The following is a 26,389-nucleotide window of genomic DNA, read 5'->3' on the forward strand; positions in this document are numbered from 1 at the left end:
TAGTATACCCAGTCTTATAGTAAAATAAGACCCGGTCTTATATTATAGTAAAATAAAACCGGGTCTTACACTAATTTTTGCTCCAAAAGACGCATTAAAGCTGACTGTCCGGCTAGGTCTTACTTTCAGGGAAACACAGTATTATTTTCATGACCCTCCTCTTGCCTTTGTACTAGCAAAATGAGCCTTTTTGGGTAACAGTCCCTGGTCTGACTCCTCACGTGTTCTAAACTCTGGCAAAGGCATCCCAACACGGTGCTCTAAATCCCAGCACCCCAATTTCAACTAGCAACTCTGATATAACAGACCACCCTCAGTCACCTTGCATCCACAAAGCACATTTTTAAGAAATGTCTGTTGGTATTCATTTCTAGGCTATTCACAGTAAGTAAAAGGAATATTAGGGGCTTATTTCAACAATTATATTAGGAACTCCTAGACAGCAAGAACCTACACCCTTTCCAGGAGAGTGACAGATGAACCATGACTGTATTAGAAAACAATGACTAAAATTAAGACGGCAAAGAATCCAACTACCCTATTTAACCCAGCTTTCTCTCCATTTGTAATTTCTTCCTAACTCTTGACATAGTGATTAATTTGGAGAGGGGACTTCTAGGCAACAAATACATTTGAAAATATATTATCCAACTCTAATATTACAAACTCCCCCCTAAGTCGTGAGTAAAAACCATTACAACTCAAATGCCTTACCGTCCTTGTTAACAGCAGTGACTTTGGCTGGATAAAAACGACAATCAGACCAGCAAGCAAGGACCTGCTCATTTATTTGAAATTCCTAAAAAACATGGGGGGAAAAAAAAAAGATCCTGTTACCAATCTAATTTCACAGGACACACACAGAACCAGAATTCATAAAAGAGGTTGAAATTCACAAGAGTGGGAAGGGGAGATGGTGACTGGATGGAGGAAGATACTTTTGCTGTTCAGTAGTAGGTGTCACAACAAAGCGGCTGGATACCAGACTTTCCCCATCCGAGGAGGTGCAGGCAGCGCAGCGCAGCACAGCACTGATGATAATCCTACCCTGACCGTGAAAGTGAGTGTAAGAGCGCAGGACCACCAGGAAACACATGCAGTACACAGGCTGGAAGGAGGCTACCTCATCGTGAGGGAAGAAGCATTCATGCCACCTACAGCCACTCACACTCTGAAAGGGTCTTTTGCCAAAGGAAGCACCCACTCACTTTTAATATTTCATACTGTTTTCCTAGTACACAGTTTGCATTTTGTAGAATAAATACGGAGCAATCAAATTGGACAACAGTGAACAATCCTAAATGGGGGGTGGGGGGAAGGAGGAGGCTATCGAGAGTTCAAGTTCCCTCGTCTGAGTTAAAATGGAAAACAGAATCCAGGGCTGAGTCAGATCCAAAGGCAGCAGGATCTCTATAGATGTCTCAATGTCTATTTAAAAAACTCAAAACTTCATCCTTCATTCTGAAGTCAATAAAAGCTCCAAGAATAGTGATGAAATTTAGACAATAGGAATGGAGTCCAATCAATTCCAGGTTTTTCAAGGGCTTATAAAAGACCTTGATATGAAGCTAGCACAGTACTTGACATGGCATGACTGCTTAATAAATGATCAAGTAGCAGATCAGCTTAATAAATGACCAAAGGGATACTCGTACAGTGGTGTAAAAGAGAAATACATGGTCCCCATTCCTCATCAATGCAGGCTCAACCAAATGTTTATGAGCTGACACGGCAATATCATACCAGCAGACGACAACTGGGATTCTTCAAGAGCCCCAGGTGCCCTGGGGATCTCAGGGTTGCAACTTCAGGCCTAAATAAAGATTGTTCCCCAGCTGCTACTGACTTTCATACTGAACATCAAAGGCTAGAACACAAAGTACCCAATGGCCCGTCCCTCTTATTACAGAACTTCCCAGATCTGTTACTCACAGAAGATCCTTCCTCTTCGTGTAAACCCTCTTTCCTCAGCTGTATTTTCTCTAAAGGGCGTAAATAAGGACTGTCCCAGCAGAACCACTCATCGTAACGATGGTTCCAACGCTTGAAATGGATGAGTACTTTTCCTTCTTCGTAGTCAATATCTTCTATGTGAGCTGGATACCTGAGTCAGAAAAAAAAAATTTAAAATGCCTTTAATACCCACCCAACTTACCTAAAATGGTATCCTTCCAAACCTCTTTCCAAAGGAGTAGATTACCAAAGTACCAAATAAATACTACCATTTAGAGGCTCTGCATAACTGGTCAAATCACAAATTATGGAGGCTAACAGACATGGGATTCGAATTCCAACCTTGATACTCCTTAGTTTATGAACTATTAGGTTAAGTTTACAAAGTTCCCTCGTGTGAAGTGGAGGAAGGATACCAGCACACTGGGTGGGAGTAAAGGTTAAACAAGGTAACAGACACACAAGACCTGAGCACAAAGGAGACAGGAAGTAAGTAAACATTTAACAACTATATTATATTTCACATGTTCCAACAAATAAGAATGACCATGCAACCCAGACTGTATTAGACAGTCTCAATTTTAAGGATTTTTGAAATCCATAAAGTGGATTACCATGCAGGTATTAAAAAGAACAAGATGGTTCTATGCCATGATATGGAAAGCTCCCCCAGGATGAACTATTAAATGAAAAGAGCAAGGTGCAGAACACTATGTATGGTAAGCTATTGTTTATTTTTTTAATTAAAAAGAATATTCATATCTGCTTAAATATGCATAAAATATCCAGAAAGATAAACAAGAAACTAACAGTGGTTTCTTGTGGAAGGATGGTCAGTTCAGTAGATAGACTCTTCCAATCTCCATTTCCCCCTCCTCCTAGACTGAGAGCTGGGAAAACCAACAACTACATTTCCCTAACTCCCTTACAAATGGCAATCAAGGTCACAGAGACCTATGGGTTTGGCGGCAACTACAGTGGCCAGAACCAAGGCTCCAGTGCAGAGCCTCTCAAGCTTTCAAGTAATAACAAATCCTCAGCGCATCTTGTTAAAATGCAGATTCTGATTCAGTAGGTAGCCCAAGGGCCTAAGAACTTTAAACAAGCTCCCAAGTGATACTGATATGCTGGTCTGCAGTAGCAAGGGGCTAATGTCTAGGCACTGGCTTTCCGAGTGTCAAGCAGCAGTGGTGGAGATGGCAGTGGCAGTAGTGACTTCCTGAGCTCTAGATCACAGCTTCAGCGGTGGGTCCTTCAAACTGATACTCTAAGGGCAGCCCCCTTGAGCCCCACTCCTCCAACCCTTCCAACAATTTTCTAAGTACCCAACTGCTTGTGTTAAATCCTTTTGTGGTTAAAACACCCAGAGTGGTTACTGTTTCCAGCATTTAAACCTGACTAAGAGGGGAACTGGGTATGGGGACAGGGAAGTGCAAAAGTGAGAGAGACTTTTTGCATTACACCTTTCAATACTTTTTCATTTTTCAACATATAAATGTATTTATTGTTCATTCCAAAAATAAATAAATGGTCAAAAATAAAGAAAAATAAATATTGCATGCAATTGCTCTATTAATCAGACTGCTGTTCTAGATTGAGAAAGTTTAGACTCTACCAATATTTTCTCCCTACAACTTGGATTTACACCATTTCCTTCCTTTCTTATACCCTGCTGTCCTGATAAATATGTGCTACCTAAATGAATAGGTCTCCTCCTCGCGTCTGCAAACTGTGTCCTCTTCAATCCTACACGTATCCTCCAAGGCAGTTTGCTTGGCGATAATCTATCACAGTAGGTTGCAGATACTGGGCATTCAATAAATGTTCAGCATATGAATTCCACTCTTTCTATTCTTCCCAAAGGTCACATGTCCTGTCAATTCTTCAATGCCGAGGCTCTCAAGCTCCAGCTACCCATTCCAATTTCAGCAACCCATCACTTCATGTGGGTATTTCTCATACAGGACTGCTAGGGTATGCTTTTTTCAAAATTCCTAATGGTACTATGTACACATTAGTTGCTCAAAAAAACATTAACAGAAGGAATAAACAGCCCGGAAACTAGTCTCCCTACTTCAATCCAATTGACATACAGCTGCTATCAATACAAGATGTCTTGACAGCAGAATGGTTAACTGTACGATCTGGTGAACTGAGTAGTACAATTGTAGGAGACAAAAGAGGGTTCCTCCCTGCGAAATGGGGAGAAGGACATGGAAATCTCAGTAATACTCCTCTTGCCCTATCATTCATTCAGCCTGCCAGACTGGTGAGCCCTCCTAAAATAACACAACCTGTCCTAACACACACCAATTCAAAGACCTTTCTTTAATGGTTTACTATCTCTAGCAATAGTTTTCAAACACAGGTCTTTGGATCAATGCACAAAATTAATTTTTCACAGAACTAAATTTATTTAATTTACAGAACTTTTCTTTATACAAAAAACACATTCTTCCTAACGTTTTGGTGCTTAAATATACTTTTTAAATTAAAACAATGGTAACTGTTTTTAATACCCTTACTAAAATTATGCAGCCATTAAAAAGAATGAGGCAGCTCTCCATGTATTGATTTTTAAAGATTTCTAAGAAAAATAGGGGAAAAAAAAACAATAACTCAAGATGCAGAACGGTATTGAATGCACTACTGTTTATCTGGGGGAAGGGAGAGAGCCAATACATTCGTACCTGGTTTAAATGCGTGGCTATCTCTGGAAGGATGATCAAGCAACCGGCTTGCCTCTTGGGAGGGGAACTGGATAGTTAAGAAACTGGAGAGGAAGTATGAGACTTATTTTATTCAATGTATATCCTTTTGTATGTTTTGAATGCTGTACCATGAGCATGTATTAACTATAAAAAGTATATCATTATATACTTATTTTAAATATCTTTATTTGGCAAAATAAAAAGTTGGCAACCTCAGGACAAATTCTTTTGAACTTGCACTGCTCAGTGTCTTCTAAAAGTCTGGTAGTTTGGATCCACAGAATCAACTCCAAATTCCTAGGCGAACGACTCCACTGCGACTCCAATCGGAGTCTACAGGACCCTCTGGGCCCTTGGGGAGCCCAACGCTTCTTCCTTGTTCAAAACACGTCACAGGGCACAGGCACCCCACTACCTGCAGACTACATAAAACTCTCCAGGAGGATCAACAGTAACCAAGGGGTGAGCAAGTTTCCTACGGAGAAGGTGGTTCTCCCTTCTGCTCTAAAGTGTGACAAAGATGCAAGTCACTCATGGAGGATGGAGAACCCCAAACGCATTTCAGAGAACAGACAGTTGATGTTAGAGAACAACCCATCAGACTCGAGGGATCACAACTGCTAGTTGCCTAGGGGACAACTCAGCTTCATCAGTCAACCGAACTTTGTTAAATGACTTTGATCTGGGCAGTCAATTCCTGGTCTTGTAAGGGATTGTAAGACGTGTTCTGGCCCCTGTCCTTACGGAAAACAAGACACATGCACCAATTAAGCTTTAAAACTATTAGTGGGAATCACATGAAACTGCTGATAATCAACTGCTTTTCACCTACAAAAATACTAATTTTATCTGGTTCAACCTAAATATTTGGACAACTATAAGTGGAGCTGGAGAAGCTGCAGCAAGGTTAACAAATGAAGAGACAAGATTGGTATCTGTATAAACAAAAAAGGGGAGAGAGAATTTCCAGCTTCAACATGTAACAGACACTGATGAGACTCTAGTTTCCAAACTAACATTGCAGCTGGGAGTCACATTTCTAATGGAAATATTAGCCAGAATGAAGCAGATATTGAACACCAAACTGATAACAAAAGGGGAGGGGAGAGGACTGAGAAGGGCCAAGAGACTTTTGCTTGTAGTCCGAATTTTTTAAGGATTTAGTTACATAATACTTGCATGTAAGTAAAAAGAAATACTTTTCAATTAAAAGTTTTAAAGAGTATTAATGGGCAGATATCAACTAATAGCTTCATGGTTATTGGGCTTATGTGCTGCTTGGCAGATCCACAAAATAGAATATGATGCAACTGTAAAAAATAAAATAAAATGAGAATGTACTCTATGAATTGATATAGAAGGATTTCCAAGACATATTAAGTTTTAAAAGGCAAGCTATAGAACAGTGCATATCTTATGATACCTTTTGTGTTATGCAAGAGGAAAATAGGAATGTATGTGGGTGTTTTCCTGTATTTAAATAAAGAAACACTGGCAGGATGGACAGAAACTAATAACACTGGTTACCTATAGGGGGTAGGGCGGGTATAGGATACAGAAGTGGAAGCCATCATTCTCATTGTATACCTTGTTACACTGTTTTTATTTTTCTGAAACTATTCCAACTCTGTCTAATGTTTTATCAGTTAATTCCCTTGCATATCCCAAGTAGACTATCATATCATATTCAAATTATGATTATACTGTCTCATTTTCAACACTGACACCTGCCATTTATTTTTCTTATATCATCAGATTGATTAGTGCTCCCAAGATGATGTTAAAAGTTATTGGAGATAGTTGGCATCCTTCTCTTTAATGAAAATGTCTCCAGTATTTCATCGTTAAGTATAATAACTTTAATCAAGCTTATGAAGTTTTTTCCTCTATACCTAACTTACCAAGGGTTTGTCAAGAATAAGTTTTGAGAATTTTCAGTCTTTGTTAAGATGGTTATACAGCTTTTCTCTGTTACTCTACGAATATAATAAGATTTCTTAATTTGTTATCATTACCCTGCTAAAATAAGTCATAGTTGATTGCATGTGTCATTCACTTAATAAGTGTCTGTGTGAGGTTCTAGTATATTATTGACAAGTTTTGTGTTTCTTTTATAAGTAGGATTTATCCAAGTTTCCTTGTATTAAGACCTTCCTGCCCAATTTTAGTGTTAGGCTATGCTAACCTCATAGACTAAACTAGAAAGCTTTATTTCATTTTCTATGAAACTACTTCCTCTGGAGCCTTTTCATAAGATAGCTCTTGATCTACCATTTCCATTACTTCTGTGGTTACCAGTCTGGACAAGTGTTCTACCTATTCTTGAGCTAAATTTGCCTAAACTAGAAAGAGAGTTTCAAATAATCATCAGATACAATATAAGTGTTCAAAATCTATAGTTTACCTTTGAAGAAAAGAGCTGAAAACTCAATGAAAACATTTCAAACTCAAGTTACAAACAGGACTTAAATGACAAATACAAACACTAGACCGTTAAGCACTTTATAGGGCAGAAACTATGCCCTATTAATTCCATTATTCAACAAACATTCCTAAGTTTACATTCTGAGAAAAACTGCTAGTTGACTAAACAGATGACCAAACATCAGAGCATCTAGGACGACTAGAGCCCAAAGCGAAGTTTGGTGGACTCCTTGGAATTCCCCACCCCTTTCCACAAGCAAAGAGACCAAGAACACTCGAGACCTCTAACGGGAAAGGAGGACAGCCCTAGAATTCTCTGGCCTGTCTGTACCCATAACCAGGACCAGATGGAAGAGAGGCACTGCCCTTCCGTGGCACACTTGGGCTGGAGAATCTAAGCATCTACATGTTCTCCCCTAACCCCTCTGAAGCACCTGAATGGACCCTTCTCCTTTTAAAGTACATTTCCTACCACTCTCTTCCCAGTCTCCTTAATTAGCCAAATCTACTTCCTCTGCTCCCTTCAGAGGCAGCAACCAACTGGGAACCCACTTCAAACTTTTCCATAAGGTACTAGAGGGTTGGAAAGTGGCTTTAAAGACAACTTAGCACTTGGGCTGAGCCTGATGAAGAGAGGTGTTTGCCAAACGTTTAAATTTCTTCCAGAGTGTTCTGAATATATTAGGCATTCGATAAGTGTTTATCAAATGTAATTTTTAAAGACTTGATGAATACCTAGAGCCATAAATCGGCAATAGGAATATACACACAAACCAAGGTGAATCATCGAAATAAACCAATGATATCCATGTTGTGTCGGACCAAGAGAAAATGGTCGGATTAGAGGGGATATACGCTCATGTGCTGTGCTCACCATAACAAAATTAAATTAGTAACAAAACAGGTTTCTACCCAAAGCCAAAAAGTATCAAGAACTCATATTTATCCAAAGTTCAACTCGGAAAGGTCAGCGAACCTAAACGTCATAGCAAACTAGGTTACTATGGGGACCTTAATTTAGGCAAGTGGTATAACTGGTCACTAAGCCAACCAAGAAGCCACAGAAAGCCAGTGTCGCCAATCAAACACAAAGGGAAAAGGAGAATGGACAAACATTAGAGGGAGAGAAATTCGTCGATCCCACAGATATTTTCTGAGTGCCTACTCTGGACCAGGAAGTGTGCCGGCGTTTGGAAATACCGACCCACGTCTGTGAAGATGTGTGATCCCAGCAGCTGGCAGAGGGAGACTGACTCTGTTACAACACGTTCCTCAGACATGGCGCACACCTTACCTACCCAGTCTCACTTTACCTGCAATACTTCTCCTGCCCACTCTTTCCAAGCAACAGCCTCAGATCCCTGACTACACTATCTCGAGTAGCTCCATTTCCTTCCAGCCTGTCCGTTTCCCGCTTGCTTCTTTCATAGCATTTACCCCAATCTGTAATTATTTTATTTGCTTCCCTGCTTTCTTGTTTATGTTTATGGCTTGCTGCCCTGGGAGACTACAGACGTCCCCTAAAGGCATCTGTCACTTCAGTATCCTCAGGGGGAATAAACATGTGTCTACATGCACAAATAATTGTAATAAAGTATTACAGGTGAAACAACAGAAGACTACTTAAGCTAGAGTAGCGTACAGAGGAAGGAGAGGCTAGTTCTAGGGCAAAGGGAGAGGGGTGTGGGAGAAAAGGAAGGAAAGGCCAAAACAACCCTAGCGAAGAGGAGATAATCTCAATTCTGAAAGATGAATCGGCATTTTCCAGGTCATCAAGGAGGCACTGCAGCCGGAGAGTATTTCTGGGAGAGGGTGAATATTAGTAAGCCAGCATAGGACAGAGGAAGGGAAGCAGGAAACAGGACAAGAAAATGTAGGAAAGTGAAAGTGAGAAAGGAACAGTAACTCGGTACAGAGAGCTGCACAGGAACCTTGCGGATTCCATAGCTATTGTACGGATGCTCTAAGCGAGTATTTCCCACAGCAGTTCATGGACCACCTGTGTGGCTGAACACAGAGCTGGTGGTCCATAAGGTCTCCATGAGGAAATGTTTTATTGTGCTTTTCCATAATCTAGACCATCTGTATCAGAGCTTCCCAGATGAGGCAACATGAATGAATTACAAGTGAACAATGACATGAGAAAGGTTGAGATGCACTGACCAGACGACTATCATATACTCAAGGACTACTAACGAATTTTAGGGTATTTGTGTTTGCAATTAACCTGGCATTATATGATTACTCCAGAAAACATAGTTGTAGTAGCTTTAAAATACGTCTGCAAATTTGACACTCTGTCCTTTAAAAGGCAGAGCCTATTTAATGTGGCCTCATTTCTAACAAATAGAATGTGGTGAAAGTGACAGCATGGGATTCCAAGGCTGGGTTATAAAAAGCACTGCTGCAATTCACTTCTGGACATACACCCAAAAGAAATGAACGCAGGGACTCGAACAGATATTGAACACCAATGATAGCAGCATTATCCACAATAGCCAAAAAGTAGAAGTAACCCAAGTGTCCATTGACAGATGAATGGATAAACAAAATGTAATACATCGATAAAATATAATATTTATTACTCAGCCTTGAAATGAAATTCTGATATATGCTACAACATAGATGGAATCTTTAAAATATACTAAGTGAAATAAGTCAGTCACAAAAGGACAAATACTGTATGATTCCACACATATTATAAAATATCAGAATAGTCACAGTCATAGAGACAGAAAGTACTGGGTTGGTGCACATGTAATTGCGATTTTTGCACTGTTAAAAGTTGCCATTTGATATTGGAATACATTCTTAAATAAATATGGTTATGTTATACATCATTTTAATGCATATTTCTCGCTTTATGTTTTTTTGCTAATGACTTATTACTTGCTGTTTATTTTCTATGTATTTTAGACTATGGAAATGATGTCAGACAAAAAGCAAATTCAAGAGATTTTCTTATTCGAGTTCAAAATGGGTCGTAAAGCAGCGGAGACAACTCACAACATCAACAACGCATTTGGCCCAGGAACTGCTAACGAACGTACAGTGCAGTGGTGGTTCAAGAAGTTTTGCAAAGGAGACGAGAGCCATGAAGATGAGGATCGGAGTGGCCGGCCATCAGAAGTTGACAATGACCAACTGAGAGCAATCATCGAAGTTGATGCTCTTACACTACGTGAGAAGTTGCCATTCTACGGTCCTTTAGTCGTTCGGCATTTAAAGCAATTCAGAAAGGTGAAAAAAAGCTCGATGACTGGGCACCTCATGAGCTGACCGCAAATCAAAAAAAGGGTCACTTTGAAGTGCCGTCTTCTCTTATTTTACACAACAACAAACCATTTTTCAATGGGATTGTGACGTGCGATGAAAAGTGGATTGTATACGACAACCGGTGATGACCAGCTCAGTGGTTGGACTGACGAGAAGCTCCAAAACATTTCCCAAAGCCAAACTTGCACCAAAAAAAGGTCATGGTCACTGGTGGTCTGCTGCCGGTCTGATCCACGACAGCTTTCTGAATCCTGGCGAAACCATTACATCTGAGAAGTATGCTCAGCAAATTGATGAGATTCACCAAAAACTGCGATGCCTGCAGCCGGCATTGGTCAATAGAAAGGGTCCAATTCTCCACAACGCCCAACCACATGTCGCACAACCTACGTTTCAAAAGTTGAACGCATTGGGCTATGAAGTTTTGCCTCATCTGCTATATTCACCTGACCTCTCATCAACCGACTACCACTTCTTCAAGCAGCTCGACAACTTTTTGCAGAGAAAATGCTTCCACAACCAGGATGCAGAAAATGCTTTCCAAGAGTTCGTCGAATCCCAAAGCATGAATTTTTACACTACAGGAATAAACAAAATTATTTCTCACTGGCAAAATGTGTTGACTGCAATGGCTCCTATTCTGATTAATAAAGATGTGTCTGAGCCTAGTTATAATGATTTAAAATTCATGGTCTGAAAACGCAATTACTTTTGCACCAACCTAGGATGGTGGTTACTAAGGGCTGGGGGGAGGGGAGAATGGGGAGTTACTGTTTAATGGGTACAGAGTTTCAGTTTGGAAAAATGAAAAAGTTATGGAAATGGACAGTGGTGATAGTTGCACAACAATATAAATGTACTTAATGTCACTGAACTGTACAGTTAAAAATGGTAAACTTTATGTTATGTATATTTTAACACACACACAGCACTGCTGCTTCTTGGATTCCCCATTCTGAAGGATGCCAGATGCTATGTCGTAAGAACATTCTAGATGCCCTATGGAGAGATCCAAGTGGCAAGGAACTGAGGTCTCCCGCTGGCAACCAGCACCAACTTGCCAGTGTCATGAGGGAGCCACCTTGGACCACAGCATCATGAGACCTGGAGCCAGAACCCTCTAGTTAAGCCGCTCCTGAATTCCTGACCCACATACACTGACAGGATAATAAATGTTTAGTGCTGTTTTAGGCCACTACATTTTGAGAAAATTTGCTACACAGCAATAAATAACTAAATTGTGCATTTTGCTCCAATGCTACTAAAAGTGGGATCCATAGATAGTATATAGGGTGGAGGCTCCAGTCCTCATGGTTTTGAGTTGGGGAAACACTGCTCTAAGATACCAGATAAGTCAACCCACCCTTGTGCTCCACCAAGGAAAGGAGAGGACTGTGGGAGAGTGAAATCCACACCAAACCAGAGGGAGTAACTCCACATTTATGTCCAGAAAGACAGAGAACAGTACAGGCCTAACCCAAGGATACAACGTTGGCTTGTCCACAGTACATGACCTCAAGTCCCACGAAGGCTTGCTGCTCAGAGTCTTGGCTGCTTCTGAGTAAAACTAAGCTGCCCAACATTGCACAGTGTGCGTGGGCTTAAATTAGAGCAGCTAGGCAGTGCTTGGAAGCAATTTGTTTGGTCCCCACACACACCCCAGAAATACAAACTGAAGAAATGTTACATGGAAAAAAAAAAAGGAACCAGAAAGGATAACAAGTCCCCTCTATTTCTACTCCCTTTCACTCACATGGCTATTAATAACTAATGTGTGTAGGCTTACTCTAGGGGTTACAAATTGCCTTTACATAGGGTATCTCACTAGATACTTCCCACAATCCCATGAGGACTTAAGGAGTTGTTATTATCACTGCACCCATTTTACATTTGCGGACATGGAGGCCCAAACAGAGTGACGAGGAAGAGGTGTAACCTAGATCAGTATCCAAACCTGACTCTAAGCCCAGGGAAAAGCTACTGCTCTTAATGTGACGTCACATGTAAATATCTTTGTCCTGATGCAGGCCCACAGAAGTGTCTCAACCATCTAATAGTCGACCCAGTGACTAACCCAGAATTTGCCTGAACTTTCCCCAAGGGGTTGGGCATCCAGGCTGCTTCCAGATTCTTCCCTATATAAACAGCCTTTCTGTAAACATACAGCACTCATTTATTTCAAGAATCAGAGTGTGGCGTGTGCATATTTTGAAAGAAATACACTAAAATGTTACAGTTGTTATCTCTGTGAGACCATGTGATCTTTATTTATATATTCCTGTATTTTTCAAGTTTTCTATGGGCAATAGCTGTAACTTTTATAATTAGAAAAACTTTTTAAGAAAGAAAAAAAAAGAAAGAATCAGAGTGTGCCTCTATTCCTGGCTCAGGGCAAACACCAGAAGCAAAAGACGCCTATGGCACAAAAGTAACACTCTAAGCCATCCCCAGCCTTTGCTCTAGAGGGGATGGCGACGGAAGTTGTATTTAGTAAAAAAACAAAGGACTGACTATTAAGCTACATAAAAACTGAGCTGTTTTGGATGCCTTCTTTCCCTACCTCTTCACCACTTCCATTAATCAACATCTAACACTTCTAACTCAGGAAATCTTGCATTCATCTCTCCTCTCTTATCCTGGTCATTTCTCACCAGCAACAACTGTCAGTACGTCAGATGACCCCTATGCCTCTTTCAGTACCCCTAAAGGGACTGATGTAGAGACACTGTAAATATTTGGTTACTGAATAAACACCACTTTTCTTTTCCTAAGAGGGACGGGACAGTGTCTCTCTTCTGGCTTAAAAATCCCCTCTTTAGCCCAATTTCCCCCCACTCCTGATCTGTCGCCTCTGTGGATTTCTAAGAACACACTGTGTTTTTTGAGCCCTGAATACTTTTGCTTACATTGTTCCTTCTGCCTGCTTTCTCACCCTCACTTCATCCTGGACAGCTTACACTTCAATCTTATTTCCTTGCATAGACCCCCAACGCCCTGGTCCCTCTCTCCCTCCATCATTCCTGCTTAGGGAAACACCAGCCCTAGGTAAATCAGATTGTAGACATTCTCCACTCCTGCATCCAGGCAGCTGATTATGGCTGGTGAATACATTCGACATGCTGATAGGACTCACTTTAAATGCACGACCACAAATAGTGGTTCCCTTGGGGGTGGAAGGAGTTGTGTGGCTGGGTATGGGAAAAATGGTCTTCTGAGGTGCCCAAAATGTCAATATCTTGATTTCGGTAGTGGTTATACATGTGTAAACATGTATAGAAGTTCATCAAGCTACACACTTAAGATCTGTGCACCCTGACATAAATTATACCTTAATAAAAGGTATCCAAAAAAGGACTTTTAAAAAGAGTAGCATCTTCGCTCTCTTAATTCAATGCCTTACAACTGTAAATTGCCATGAAAATTAGTATCAAAAAGTTTTGGGGAAAAAAAATCCAGGGCCTACCAGTGGATGCTGAGTGTAAAAGAGCCTGAGGAAGAGGCACAGTCCAGAAGGATACAGGAGACCAGTTAGGTGGCTATTGCCAGGGTCCAGAGATCCATGATGGGGACTTGGGCCGGGGAGGTAGGGTGGAGGTGACAGCCAGTGTCGGAGTCAAGATAGATTCTGCAGGTGGATCTGAAAGGATTAGCTGATGGACCAGATGATGGGGTGGAAGAGATCAGGCAAGGAGGCTCCAAGGGGGCTCTAAAGGTTCTGGCCTGTTGAGTTCTGTGACACTTGACTGTTTTATTTAAGGGGGGGAAAAAAAAAAAAAACAAGTACATATTACTATTGCAATGAAAAAAACAATACAGAGATTATCTTTTACTCAAAAATAATAATAATAATAATAATAATAATAATTCTGAGCCTAGAAGCAATGATCCCTCAGTAGGAAGGAGCACATCTAGGGCCCAGATCTCGGTGTTTAACATCATGTCCAATAAAAGGAACCAGAGGAAGTGGGGGGCGGGGGGTGAAAAAGGTGAAGGGGACTAAGAAATACAAACTGCCAGTTACAGAATAAGCACAGGTATGTAATGTACAGCATAGGGAATATAGTCAATAATAATGTACTAACTATGTATGGTGACAGATAGTTATTAGGCTTATTATGGCGATCACTTCATGAGATATATAAATGTCTACTCACTATGTTGTACACCTGAAATTAATATAACATTATATGTCAACTACAATTTAAAAATTTTTTAAATAAGGAACCAGAGCTCCTTGGAGAAATCGCTGATTCCAGGACTGGGGCAGGAATTATACAAGATGAGCCTAGAATATTTTGTGTTGCCAGAAATAATAAGGAAGTGTTAAACACACATGATAATGGGAGTATGTCAAAAGGACACAAGAAACCACTTAAAGAGCTCCCAATGAAACAACAGGAGCAGCAAAACAAAGTAGTATTGGATTATAACCCAAAATCGAAAATAAATTTCTGAGTCCATACTGATATAAATAAAAAATCTTCAAAAACAAGAGAACTCTAGAAACAGACACAGCCAAAAGCCTAAGGAGACATGACTACTAAACATAATGCTGCACCTGGATGGAATCCTGGAACAAAAAAAGGACATCAGGGGAAAACTAAGGAAATATGAATACAGTATGAACTTTAGTTAATAATAATATACCATTATTGGTTCATTAATTGTAACATTTCTATCTTGCTATAATGTTTAATCTTAGTAGGGGATACTGGGTGTGTCATATATGAGAACTCTCTGTATCATCTTAGGAATTTTTCTGTAAATCTGAAACTATTCTAAAATCAAAAGCTTATTGAAAATAACTCCATGACCACCAACCTCCTGTAGACCTTAATGTCACTTGACAGCACCAGCAATCCTACCAAATTTCTCATGTCCAATCCCTCTTCACTCTCTTAAATAATATTTCATACCTTATCTTCTTCCCTCAACACAAGCCTTCCTCCTGATCCTCAATCACTTAAAAAAAAAAAATCAATCAAAAAAGAATTCCCATTGCTGGTGGGACTGTAAAATGGTACAGCTACAGTGGAAAATAGTGACAGTTCCTCAAAAGGTTAAACAAGTTAATTACCATAGGACCCAACAATTCTACTCTTAAGTAGATACCCAAGAGATATGAAAACATATGCCCACACACAAACTCAAACACAAATGTTCATAGCAGCATTATTCATAAGAGCCAAAAAGTGAAAAGAATACAAACAAATACTCATCAACTGATGAACAGATATTACAAAATATGGTTTACCTATATAATGGAATATTATTTATCTATAAAAAAAGAATGCTGATATATATGCTACAACACAAATGAATCTTGAAAATATCATGTTAAGTGAAGTAGCTAGCCATAAAGGAATTGCATGATTCAGTTTCTATGAAATATCCAGAACAGGCAAATCTAAAGAGACAGAAAATATATTAGTAACCATCAACAAAACAAAGAGGCAACCAACCAAATGGGAGAAGATTATTTGCACACAACACCTCCAATAAGGGGCTAATATCCAAAATATATAAAGAACTCATACAACTCAACAACAAAAAGACAAACAATCCAATTAAAAATGGGCAGAGGACGTGAATAGAAACTTCTCCCAAGAAGACATACAAACGGCCAACAGATACAGGAAAAAATGCTCAACTTCATTAGCTATTAGGGAAATGCAAATAAAAACCACAATGAGATATCACCTCACCCCAGTCAGAATGGCTATCATCAGCAAGACATATAGTAACAAGTGTGGGAGAGGCTGTGGAGAAAAAAGGAACCCTCATACTCGCTATGGAAGGCAGTGTGGAGGTTCTTCAAAAAATTTAGAATAGAATTACCATATGACCCAGCAATCCATTTCCTGGGTATCTACCCAAAAAGCCTGAAAACATCTATCCGTAAAGATATATGTACTCCAATGTTCACTGCAGCTTTAGTTACAGTGCCGAAGACATGGAAACAACCAAAGTGTCCTTCGACAGATGATTGGATAAAGAAGATTGGTACATATACACAATGGAATACTATTATGTCATAAGAAAAGATGAAATACTGCCATTTGCAACAACATGGATGGATCCTGAGATTATGCTAAGCAAAGTAAGTCAGAGAGAAAAAGTCGAGAACCACAAGACTTCACTCATATGTGGGATATAAAACCGAAAGCAACAAAGGAACAAGACAAACAAATAAAGAAACAACTCATGGACGCAGAGAACAGGTTAGTGGTTACCAGAGCGGGTAAAGGGGGAAGAGGATTGGTAGAAAAGGGTAAAGGGGTCAAATATATGGTGACAGAAGGAGAACTGACTCTGAGTAGTAAACACATAATACAATGTATAGATGATATATTATGTATAGAATTGTACACTTGAAACCTATGTAGTTTTGTTGATCATTGTCACACTAAATTTTAATTAAAAAAAAAAAGAAAGTGTATTTGTGGTTGCCTAGGGCTGAGGAGGAAGGCGGAGTGACTGCTAATACTATGAGGTTTCCTTTTGGGGTGATGAAAATGTTCTGGAATTAGTAGTGATGGTTGTACTGTGAATATACTAAAACCCACTGATTTGTATGCTTTAAAATAATGACTTTATGGTATGTAAATTATATCTCAATTTAAAAAAAAAAAAACAATCAAAAGGAGGGAAAGAAAAGAATCCCACCAAGTGCTAGCAAAGATACAGAGCAACAGGGACTCATACGTTGCTGGTGGAAATGCAAAATGTAATAGTCACACTGGAAAACAGTTTGGCAGCTTCTCAAGTTAAACATACATTTAACATATGACCCAAGAGAAATGAAAACTTCTGTTCTCACAAAACCTGATGGAAATGTTTGTTCATATTTACCACAAACTGGAAACAATTCATATCTTTGAACAGGTAAATGGATACACTGGTACATCCATACAACGGAATTCTACTCAGCAATAAAGGGAAGAAACTACTGATTCATGCAAAAATATGGATGAATCTCAAATGCATTATGACAAGTATAAATACATACTGTATAATTCCATTTATATAACATTCTAGAAAAAGTAAAACTATATGGACAGAGGACAGATTAGTGGGTGCAAAGGGCTGGAGGTGGCAGGTGGGGCTGATACAAAGGCACACAAAGAAATCTGGTGGGTGATAAAAGTGCTCTACATTTTTATTGTGGTAATGCGTGCATGACTGTATGAGTTTAACAAGCCTCAAAGAACTATACACTGAAAAGAATGAATTTTACTGTATGTAAATTAGACCTCAATTTAAAAATACAGTAACACATGCACCTATCACCAACTCTACCAGTCAACCTTCATTTCTACCGATTCCCAGCCTCCCTCTTCCCCTTAGAATAAATGAACTACCTGGTCCTATCAACGGCCAATCCCTCCACCTGTGTACTACACTACAGTCTCTCCTCTCCCACTTTTTCCTTGAACTTATGCTAATCAGGGTTTTGAGTCCATTGCTCCATTAAAACAACTCTTGTCAACGTCATCCATAACCTTGATGTGACCAAATTAACAGCCACTCGAGCCTCATCTTACTTGACCCACCAGCATCACAAGACTGAGGTGATTACTTGCTGTTCCTTGAAACAGTTTTTCCACTAGGCCTGTGGACACCTTCCTTATGGATTTCCTCCTGCCTCAATGGTCACTCTTTCCCAGTCTCTTTTCCTGGTTCCTCCACATCTGCTGATGTCTAAACCGTGAGAGGCTCTAGGGCGCAGTCCTCCTTTTAGCTACACTGACTCCCCAGATCAGCACTGTCCAACAGAACCTTCTCAGTGGAAACTTTCTCTCTCTCTGCTCTCCAATATGGTTTTTTGGATAGTGCAGCCCTAGATGAGCTCATCCAATCTCATCGCCTTAAATCCCACATACAATACTTGCAAAAGAACTCTTAAAACTCAGTAACAACCAACACCACCAACCAATTAAAAAATAGGCAAAATACCTTAACAGACACCTCACCAAAGAAAATACTCATATATAGATGGCCAATAAGTATATGAAAAGATATTCAACATATTAGGAAATGGCAAATTTAAATAACAATGATATACCACTGCAGACCTATTATAGTGGCCAAAATTCTGACAATACCAAATACAGGATAGGTGGTGGGAAAGCAAAATGGTACAGCCACTTTGAAAGACAGTTTGGTAGTTTCTTTACTTTTTTTTTTTTTAAGGAGGGCACACACAGCTCACAGTGGCCCAGGCGGGGATCGAACGGGCAATCTTGGTGTTATCGGCACCACGCTGAGCTAACCAGCCACCCCAGGTAGTTTCTTACAGAACTAAACATACTCTTACATATGATCCAACAGTCACACTCCTCAGTATTTACCCAAATAAGTTGAAAACTTATGTCCACATAAAAACCTGCACATAGATATTTACGGCAGCTTTATTCATAGTTGCCAAAACCTGGAAGAAACCAAGATGCTTTTCAGTAGGAAATGGATTAACAGTGGTACATCCAGACAATGGAATATTACTTCGCACTTTAAAGAATTGAGCTATTAAGCCATGAAAAGACATGAAGAAATCTTAAATGCGTATTACTAAATGAAAGAAGCCAATCTGAAAAAGCTACATACTATACGTATGTCCAACTATATGACATTATGGAAAAGGCAAAACAGTAAAACCATCAGTGACTGCGAGGAGCTAGAGGAAGAAGACTCAAGGGACTGCGGGGAGTGAAGCTATTCTCTGCACAATACTATAATAGTGGACACATGTCTTTACACATTTGTCAAAACCCAGAGAATGGACACCACCAAAAGTGAACCATAATGTAAACGATGGACTTTGGATGCTGATGATGTGTCAGTGCAGGCTCATCGATTAGAATAAACGTACCCTCTGGTGAAGGATGTGGACAGTAGGGAAGGCTATGCATGTGTGGATACAAGGGATGGGAACTCTGCATTCCTGCTCAGTTTTACTGGGACCCTAAAACTGGTCTACAAAATAAGACCTTTTTTCTTTTAATCTCATATACTCACTGCCAACGCCCAAATTTCTATCCCTAACCCAGAGCTCACACCTGAATGCTTGACTCCATTACTAAACCATCTGCTCAACATCTCCGCTTGGTTATCTAAAAGGAATCCCGTATTTAACATGTGCGAAAGCAAACTGCTGGTTTTCCAATTTCAGCAAATAGTAACTCTGCTACTCAGCCCCTGGAGTCATCCCTGACTCTTCTCTGTCTCTCACATCATCAGTTAATCTGTCAGCTGTACCTTCAAAAAATACCCAGACTCTGATCACTTCTGATCATCTCCACCGCTGCTTTTAAATTCAAGCAACATTTAATGCAGACGACTACAAAAGACTTATTGTTCTCCCTATTTCTGCACATGTATGCCTACACACATATTCGACACACAATAACCACAGCCACTTTTAATAACTGAAATCAGATGTCACTTCCCTGTTTAAAATCTTTCAATGACTTCCTATTACATTTCGAATAAAGTCCAAACCCCCTGTTATGGCCAGTCTGGCTCCTGCATCTGTGAACTTCTCCTACCTCTGGCCCCTCTTTTTTTTTTTTTTTTTTCTTAATTAGGGAATATTGGGGAACAGTGTGTTTTTCCAGGATGTCAAGTCGTTGTTTTTCAATCTAGTTGTGGCAGACACAGCTCACTGGCCCAGGTGGGACTCGAACCGGCGACCTTGGTGTTATGAGCACTGTGCTTCAACCACTGAGCCATCTGGCTGCCCCTGGCCCCTCACTCTTTACCCATCTTGTATTACTTGAACACACCCAGCACTCAGTGCTTTGGTTGCCTCTGCCTGGAACCCTCTTCCCATGGATATCTACCTGGATCGCTCCCTCGCTTTGGCTCTCTACTCAAATGTCTCCTTGTCAGACAGACCTTCCCCAAGCACCCTCTACATAAAAAAGCATACCTCATATACACACAATGTCATTCTCTATCTACTTACCAGTACTTACTCTTCTTCTGAGCATTTATCACCACCTAACCTTACAGGTATTGATCTGTTTCTTTACGGGCTATCTACCTCCACTGGAAGGTCAGCTCCTAAAGATTGGGGACTATGTCCTAATCACTACTCTATCTCCAGCACCTAGCAATGAATGAAAGACCTGAAGTCAGGTCATCTTTGTGAAGCTTTCTGAAATTCCCACACATGAAATTTATTGTTCTCCCCCAGGGGTTTGTACATATGTAAGTATCACCTCAAGATGTAATTAATTTCAGGGACTTCACTCACCTTCCTAGGTACAGAACATAGCATGGGATTCAAAGCCATATCTTGTCATGCTCAGAAGCCAGACGACCTGGATTCAAATCCCAAACCCAACACTTACTATTTGTGCAATTTTGGGCAAATTACTGAATTATTCTGTGCCTCTGTTTCCTAACGTATAAAATGGGAATAACAACCTCATAGTGCTGTGAGGATTATATGGGGTATAACATGTAAAGCCTTTACACTTGTGCCTGGCACAGAGTCAATCACTCACTAAATGTGAGCTATTAGCAAAGACATAAGCATCCGAATATATGATTAACAATCCTTGGCTGGCAATGCTAAAAGCCAGTACTACACTGGCCTATAAATTTCTTAAGGGATGGTGTGATTTTTCTTCATTCCTATCATAATGCCTGATCACAGCATACACTCAGCTCAATACATGTATGTGGAAAGCTCAGAAATGAAAGATTACTGAAAAAGAAAAGATGGTACAAGAAGTGAAGAGGTATGAAACAGGAACTCAGCCCTAATCAGTGTAAAATAATCCTAATAAAAAAGAAATAGAAAAGAGAGCTAAGGACATTATGAAACTCAGATTTTAAAATCCTTTGTAAAAGAGATGGAAGGAGACCATGATCAACTTAAATGGAAACAAAGTAGTGAAAACGTGCCAAAGAGTCAGGAAAACAACAGACAGAAGGAGCTTTTTTCACTGTGTTCAGAACACGAACAGGGAGAGCCAGGCCTACTGTTCAGGGCAGATGGTGCGCTCCTGACAGATGACAGGAAGAAGGCAGAGAAGGCAGAACAAGCGGCTTCCATTCTATCCACCAAGGTTCATTACCAGGAAACTGCAGCCTCTCACATGTTACTCAGTTCATCTACACAACCCTGGAGGTAAAGAGGGCAGGCAGGATTCCTCTGTCTATGGAGTAGGAAAAGGATATGTGGGAAGTTCACCCCAAAGTGGCAGATCCAAAATTAGAACATGGATTCTTATCACTATCCCATAGTCTGCTTGGTGAGATAAACTGCCATGGAAAATCCAAATCTGTATTTTACAAACTCCTCTCTTCTAAAAAAATTAAAACCCTAATTTCATGACTTCTTTGGGACCCTATTAATTTTAAAAAAGCTGGGCTGGATGACTTACAAATAAAATTCTGGTAAGGTACACAGAACAATGTTGTCAAACAAAACTGAGTAAGTCTTAGATTCATCAGTTATTAATTTGTGCCTTGGGCAAGTCATTATACCTCTGAGCTTCAGGTCCAAATGGGCTTGCTATGGGGGGTTAAATGAGATAGCCCAAGAAAAGCAACTAAAGCCATTGGCATCATCCTGACACACAGCAAATCTCTGATAAATGTTAGCAGTCATTGCTATTGTTGTTAGTGTAACAGAAGTATAATATTAGGTGTTCTGTATCCTGTTTCTGCAGTAAACAGAAGTGAGGCTTCTGTATAAGCAATACAGACAAATAAAAGATATAGACCTATTATAAACATGAATCCCACTCACCCACTCTGGGTCACATTTGTGTCTCCATACACTTCTGTCACATGGGTTTTGAAAAATAACCCTTCATTTTCATGTTTTTTGTGTTTTTGTGTGTGTTTGTTTTACCAACTAGCAGCAAATCAAGAAAACATGGAAGAACACCTAGAAAAATATCACCAGGGAAAGCAATCACCTGGGAGGCACGGCAGCCTTTGGAGTCAACTCAACAGGGGTGCAAAACCCCAGCTCTACCACTCACAATGTAAACTGGAAATATCAAAATGAACTCAGTTTTCAAATAATTTATTCTCTATCTCCAGCCACTGAAAAGGCCTAAAAGAGAAGACATTCTAGAAGCAATAAACACACCCAATGCCCAGAGCTTAATTTCTTTATACCATTTGCAACTAAAAGGAACCAGGTCCCCTTGGAGAAATGGCGGATTCCAGGGTCTGGAACAAGACATGTGTAGGATAAATCTGGGGCTTCTCATAGTGCCAGAAAACAAGAAAATGCTCATGGACAAATAGGAGTGTGTCACAAGAACAAAGGAGATAGTTTAAAGGACCTCTCACTGGTCAAATTTGGAATAATTTTAGCATCAAATAGAATAATGAATGTAATTGACTACAACACCACACTGAATAATCTGAGTTCTTAGTGATCCTTAAAAAGGAAAAAAGGGGGAGGGGAGAAAGCTCTTCTTGCAGAAGAACGTCAGCTAATAAAAAATAGAATGACAGAGGCAGAAAAATCACTATTCTTCCACTTTATATGCTTATTGTAACATAATCAATCCTAATTAGCAATAATTCCATAATATCTAATATCCAGATGATATTAAGATTTTTCTATTCCCAAGAATGTCTTTTTCCAAAATTGAGATTCAATCAAAGGTTTGCACGTCACATTTTTATGTCTCCTTAGTTCATTTAGTTCCACAATAATCCTCCCCTCCCCACTCTTCCCCCATCACGGCATTTTTTAAATTTTTTTTTAAGAGTAGTGAACAGTTGTTTTATAGAACATTCCACGTTCCAGGTTGATCACATTATTTTCTCATGGTGAGTTTAACTTGTTTCTTGTATTCTCTTATATTTCCTATAAACTGAAAGTTAGGTCTACACTTCAGATTAAATACATTTTTTACAGAATGCTTCAATGGTAATGCTGTGTTTCATAATGCATCATATCAGGGAACACATAAAGCTAGGTCGTCCCACTGTTCCTTTATTTGGATAAGGTAAAGCCCACCATCTCGCACCATTTTAAAGGTATACTTTACCCTGTGAAAGTATTAAATAATTTGTGGTGATACTTTGGTACTTGTCAATATCCTGTTCCCCCACACCATTTAGATAATGATTTTATTACAGTATCCATTGACAATCCTTGTCCGAAACTACACTGTGAGGTTCACAACCAACAATAAAGTTTGGCAAAACCAGAAAATCTGTCAAAAGGAATGTTGATAAGGATGTAGAAAAACAGGAAGTTGTGTGTACTACTGATGGGAGTGTAATTCAGAAGCAATTTGGAGATCAACTTGGCAGTTTCCAGTAAAACTGAAAATGTGTGTATCATACTACACAACAATTTCACTGGGGTAGGGCTTATTAAAAACTGCAATTCATGACCCATCAGTAGATTATAAAAATCAAATTAGTGCCTCTTGACCAGCATTTTTGTGTGTATGTTAAGGAGATATGCATACAACATAGAAGAAAAACATCAGAGTATAATGCATGTAATAAGGTTAAGGACTGTTCCATAAAATTTTTGCTTCATTTAAATTTATACGTATACATGAGCGGATACCACACTGTACTTAAAACATATTTCTTATTATACAGACTGTAGTCAAAACCATTTTTGAAAGCCATTGCCCAAGAAACATTCTCAGCCCAGGTGCACAGAGACATTTACAGCGATGTTCACAGTAGCACTGTGTATTAGTGAAAAACTGGAATCTAAACGTCCATCAGTAGGAGACTGGATAAACAAAATATGGTATAGTCATACAGTGGACTCTATACAGAAGTTAGGATAAATATTGTATATCAATATCAATATGGGTAAATCATAAAAACATGATGCAGAAAAGAAACAAACAATATGATACCTCTTATATGAATTTTTTTGAAACACCCAGAATGGTTCTATTATTTACTGAGACATATACAGTGGTACCTCGGTTTTCGAACGTAATCGGTTCCGGAAGACCATTGGAGTTCTGAAACATTCGAAAACAGCTCACAGCTAGGCCTCAGGATCTTGCACTCAGCAGAAGCCATGTGACATGTTCGACTTCTGAGGCATGTTTAAAAACTGAAGCATTTACTTCCGGGTTTACGGCGCTTGTAAACCAAAATGTTCGTCAACAGAGACGTTTGAAAACTGAGGTACTACTGTATACAGTAAAAATGTAAAAACACAGACAGAAAGGATACAACCAACTTCAGGATGCCGGTTGCCTCTATGGAGTGCAGGAGGGGAATTGAATAGGGAGGGGTATATAAGGTACTTCCATTACATCAGAAATGTTTTATGTCCCTTCTTTTTTAAAATGTAAATAAAACAAGTGTTAATATTTATTAATTCTGAGCAGTAAGTACAGAGATTATTTTGTGATTAGCTCTTTTTACTTTTTCTATATTTTAAGATTTTTTTAATTTAAAAAGAATTTTCCTTTTATGAAAGCTGCCTTAAAAAAAAAAACAGAGGGAAAACAAAAAAGAGAAATAATTATAGATAATTCAAACAGCCTAAAAACAACTGGGTGTTCAAAGTGTCTCTAATTCTTGGATTAAATCTCCCAGCCCCAAAAGGCAGCAGAGATACATTCTACCCCAGGCACTTCCCTGCTTCTCTTCCCTTGTCTTCTCTTTACATCCCAGGCACTGGGCAGCCTGTATATTTTGAGATAACTCCAAAACAGCTACCGTCTTCCTTATGAAAACTCAAAAAGGTTTGAGTTTCACCATAAGCATTAACAAATAATCAAATTCTAGAATGTCCTCAACTACCAGCACTTCACAGTTTATAGGCCTTTCCCCACATATTCTATAATTTGATGCTCAGAAAAAAAATCTATGAGGTCACATTACTATTACCCACATTTATAGATAAAGCTGATGCTCAAAGTGGCTAATGACCAATGAGGTCACAAGTCAATGACAGACTACAACCCCTCAGCTTCTGAATCTAATCACTCCTACAGTATGACAACGAACTTTCAACCATACAACACACCCCGAAAACTGGAGGGGTTGTCCACAACACTGGAGCTGTTCTGATTCTGATCTAACCCCTTTTCTTCATTCTTCCATCCTGATCTCTCTCCTCTCTTCTTCCAGACAGGCAGCCAAGAGCACGAGACCTGCCACTATTAACTCTTCCCTTCCCTGCAGCCACTCATGCTTCTTTTTCTTATAACTTCTTCAGATGAAGAGGCAGAAAGGGGAAACAAGCATGAACAAGGGGTCACAGAATGGTCCCCTTGACACAGGGACCCCTGCACCAAAGAGAAAGGACATTCCCACAGCTCAAGACTTAAGTCTCTCTCCTTCCACCTTCCAAGAGTCAGGGAGCAGGAAAACACTACAGAAAAGCCCAGGCTACACCTCTTTATCAGTGCTGGCAAAACTCCTTTACTGAAGGGATTTAATTAAGAAAAACATAAAAGTACCAGTTTTTTAATCGGTCCCGGGCTTCCAACTGGGCTCCCACTTCAAAGCTGATTCCTCGTCTGTTAGGTGGATGCTTTGTCATTTTCAGTCATCAACGGAGCTGCCTTTATTCTCCTGCAAAAGCCAATTAAATATTTATGAAACTTAGGCAAAGTCTGCCCAGAGTGTAGCATCACTCACTACACGTAAAAGACAAACAGGCATTATTCAAAACACAAAGCTGCAGGAAACCCTGCCTGGGCTCTTTCGTGCCTGCCCGCATCCTAACACAGGTGTGTACCCTCCACTGGGTCCTCTATTATGCAGCACCCTGCAGTCTCTGGACCTGGGAGGAGAAAGGATTCACCTATAAGGGGCACCCTTCAGAACTCCAAGAAAACAATTGCTCTCAACGTTAAATTTAATCACTTGCTGACGCAGTCAACATATATCTGCAGAGAGACTATTTAGGAAAATAGTCAAAGGCCAAAAGAGAGAGTTCCTGCCCTCATGACGCCTCCAGTCCATGGAGGAAAGACAAAAATGTAGCCGGTAAACAGATAAATGAAATAACTGCAAGCTGCACCTTCTGTGAATGTCAAGTGCTACAAAGGAAG

The 26,389-nt window shown here is 39.7% G+C and overlaps 1 protein-coding gene across 6 annotated transcripts in view; it reads right to left on the reverse strand.

Moving 5' to 3' along the window:
- PHF20 (PHD finger protein 20) overlaps positions 1-26,389 on the reverse strand; it is a 116,270-nt gene that overhangs the window by 70,507 nt on the left and 19,374 nt on the right. For 5 of the 6 annotated variants that reach the window (XM_074317600.1, XM_019733064.2, XM_019733056.2 and 2 more), the window contains exons 2-4: positions 25,793-25,907; positions 1,933-2,104; positions 715-799 (exon numbers count right to left, since the gene is read on the reverse strand). In XM_074317600.1, coding sequence (XP_074173701.1) covers positions 715-799; positions 1,933-2,104; positions 25,793-25,875 — 340 coding nt within the window. In that variant the 5' untranslated portion in view covers positions 25,876-25,907. Of the gene's footprint in view, positions 1-714; positions 800-1,932; positions 2,105-4,643; positions 4,727-25,792; positions 25,908-26,389 lie in introns of those variants that run through there. The other variant, XM_074317599.1, reaches the window with a different exon arrangement.

The sequence above is a fragment of the Rhinolophus sinicus genome, linkage group LG13 (genome assembly GCF_036562045.2).
Source record: "Rhinolophus sinicus isolate RSC01 linkage group LG13, ASM3656204v1, whole genome shotgun sequence".
NCBI classification, from domain to species: domain Eukaryota; kingdom Metazoa; phylum Chordata; class Mammalia; order Chiroptera; family Rhinolophidae; genus Rhinolophus; species Rhinolophus sinicus.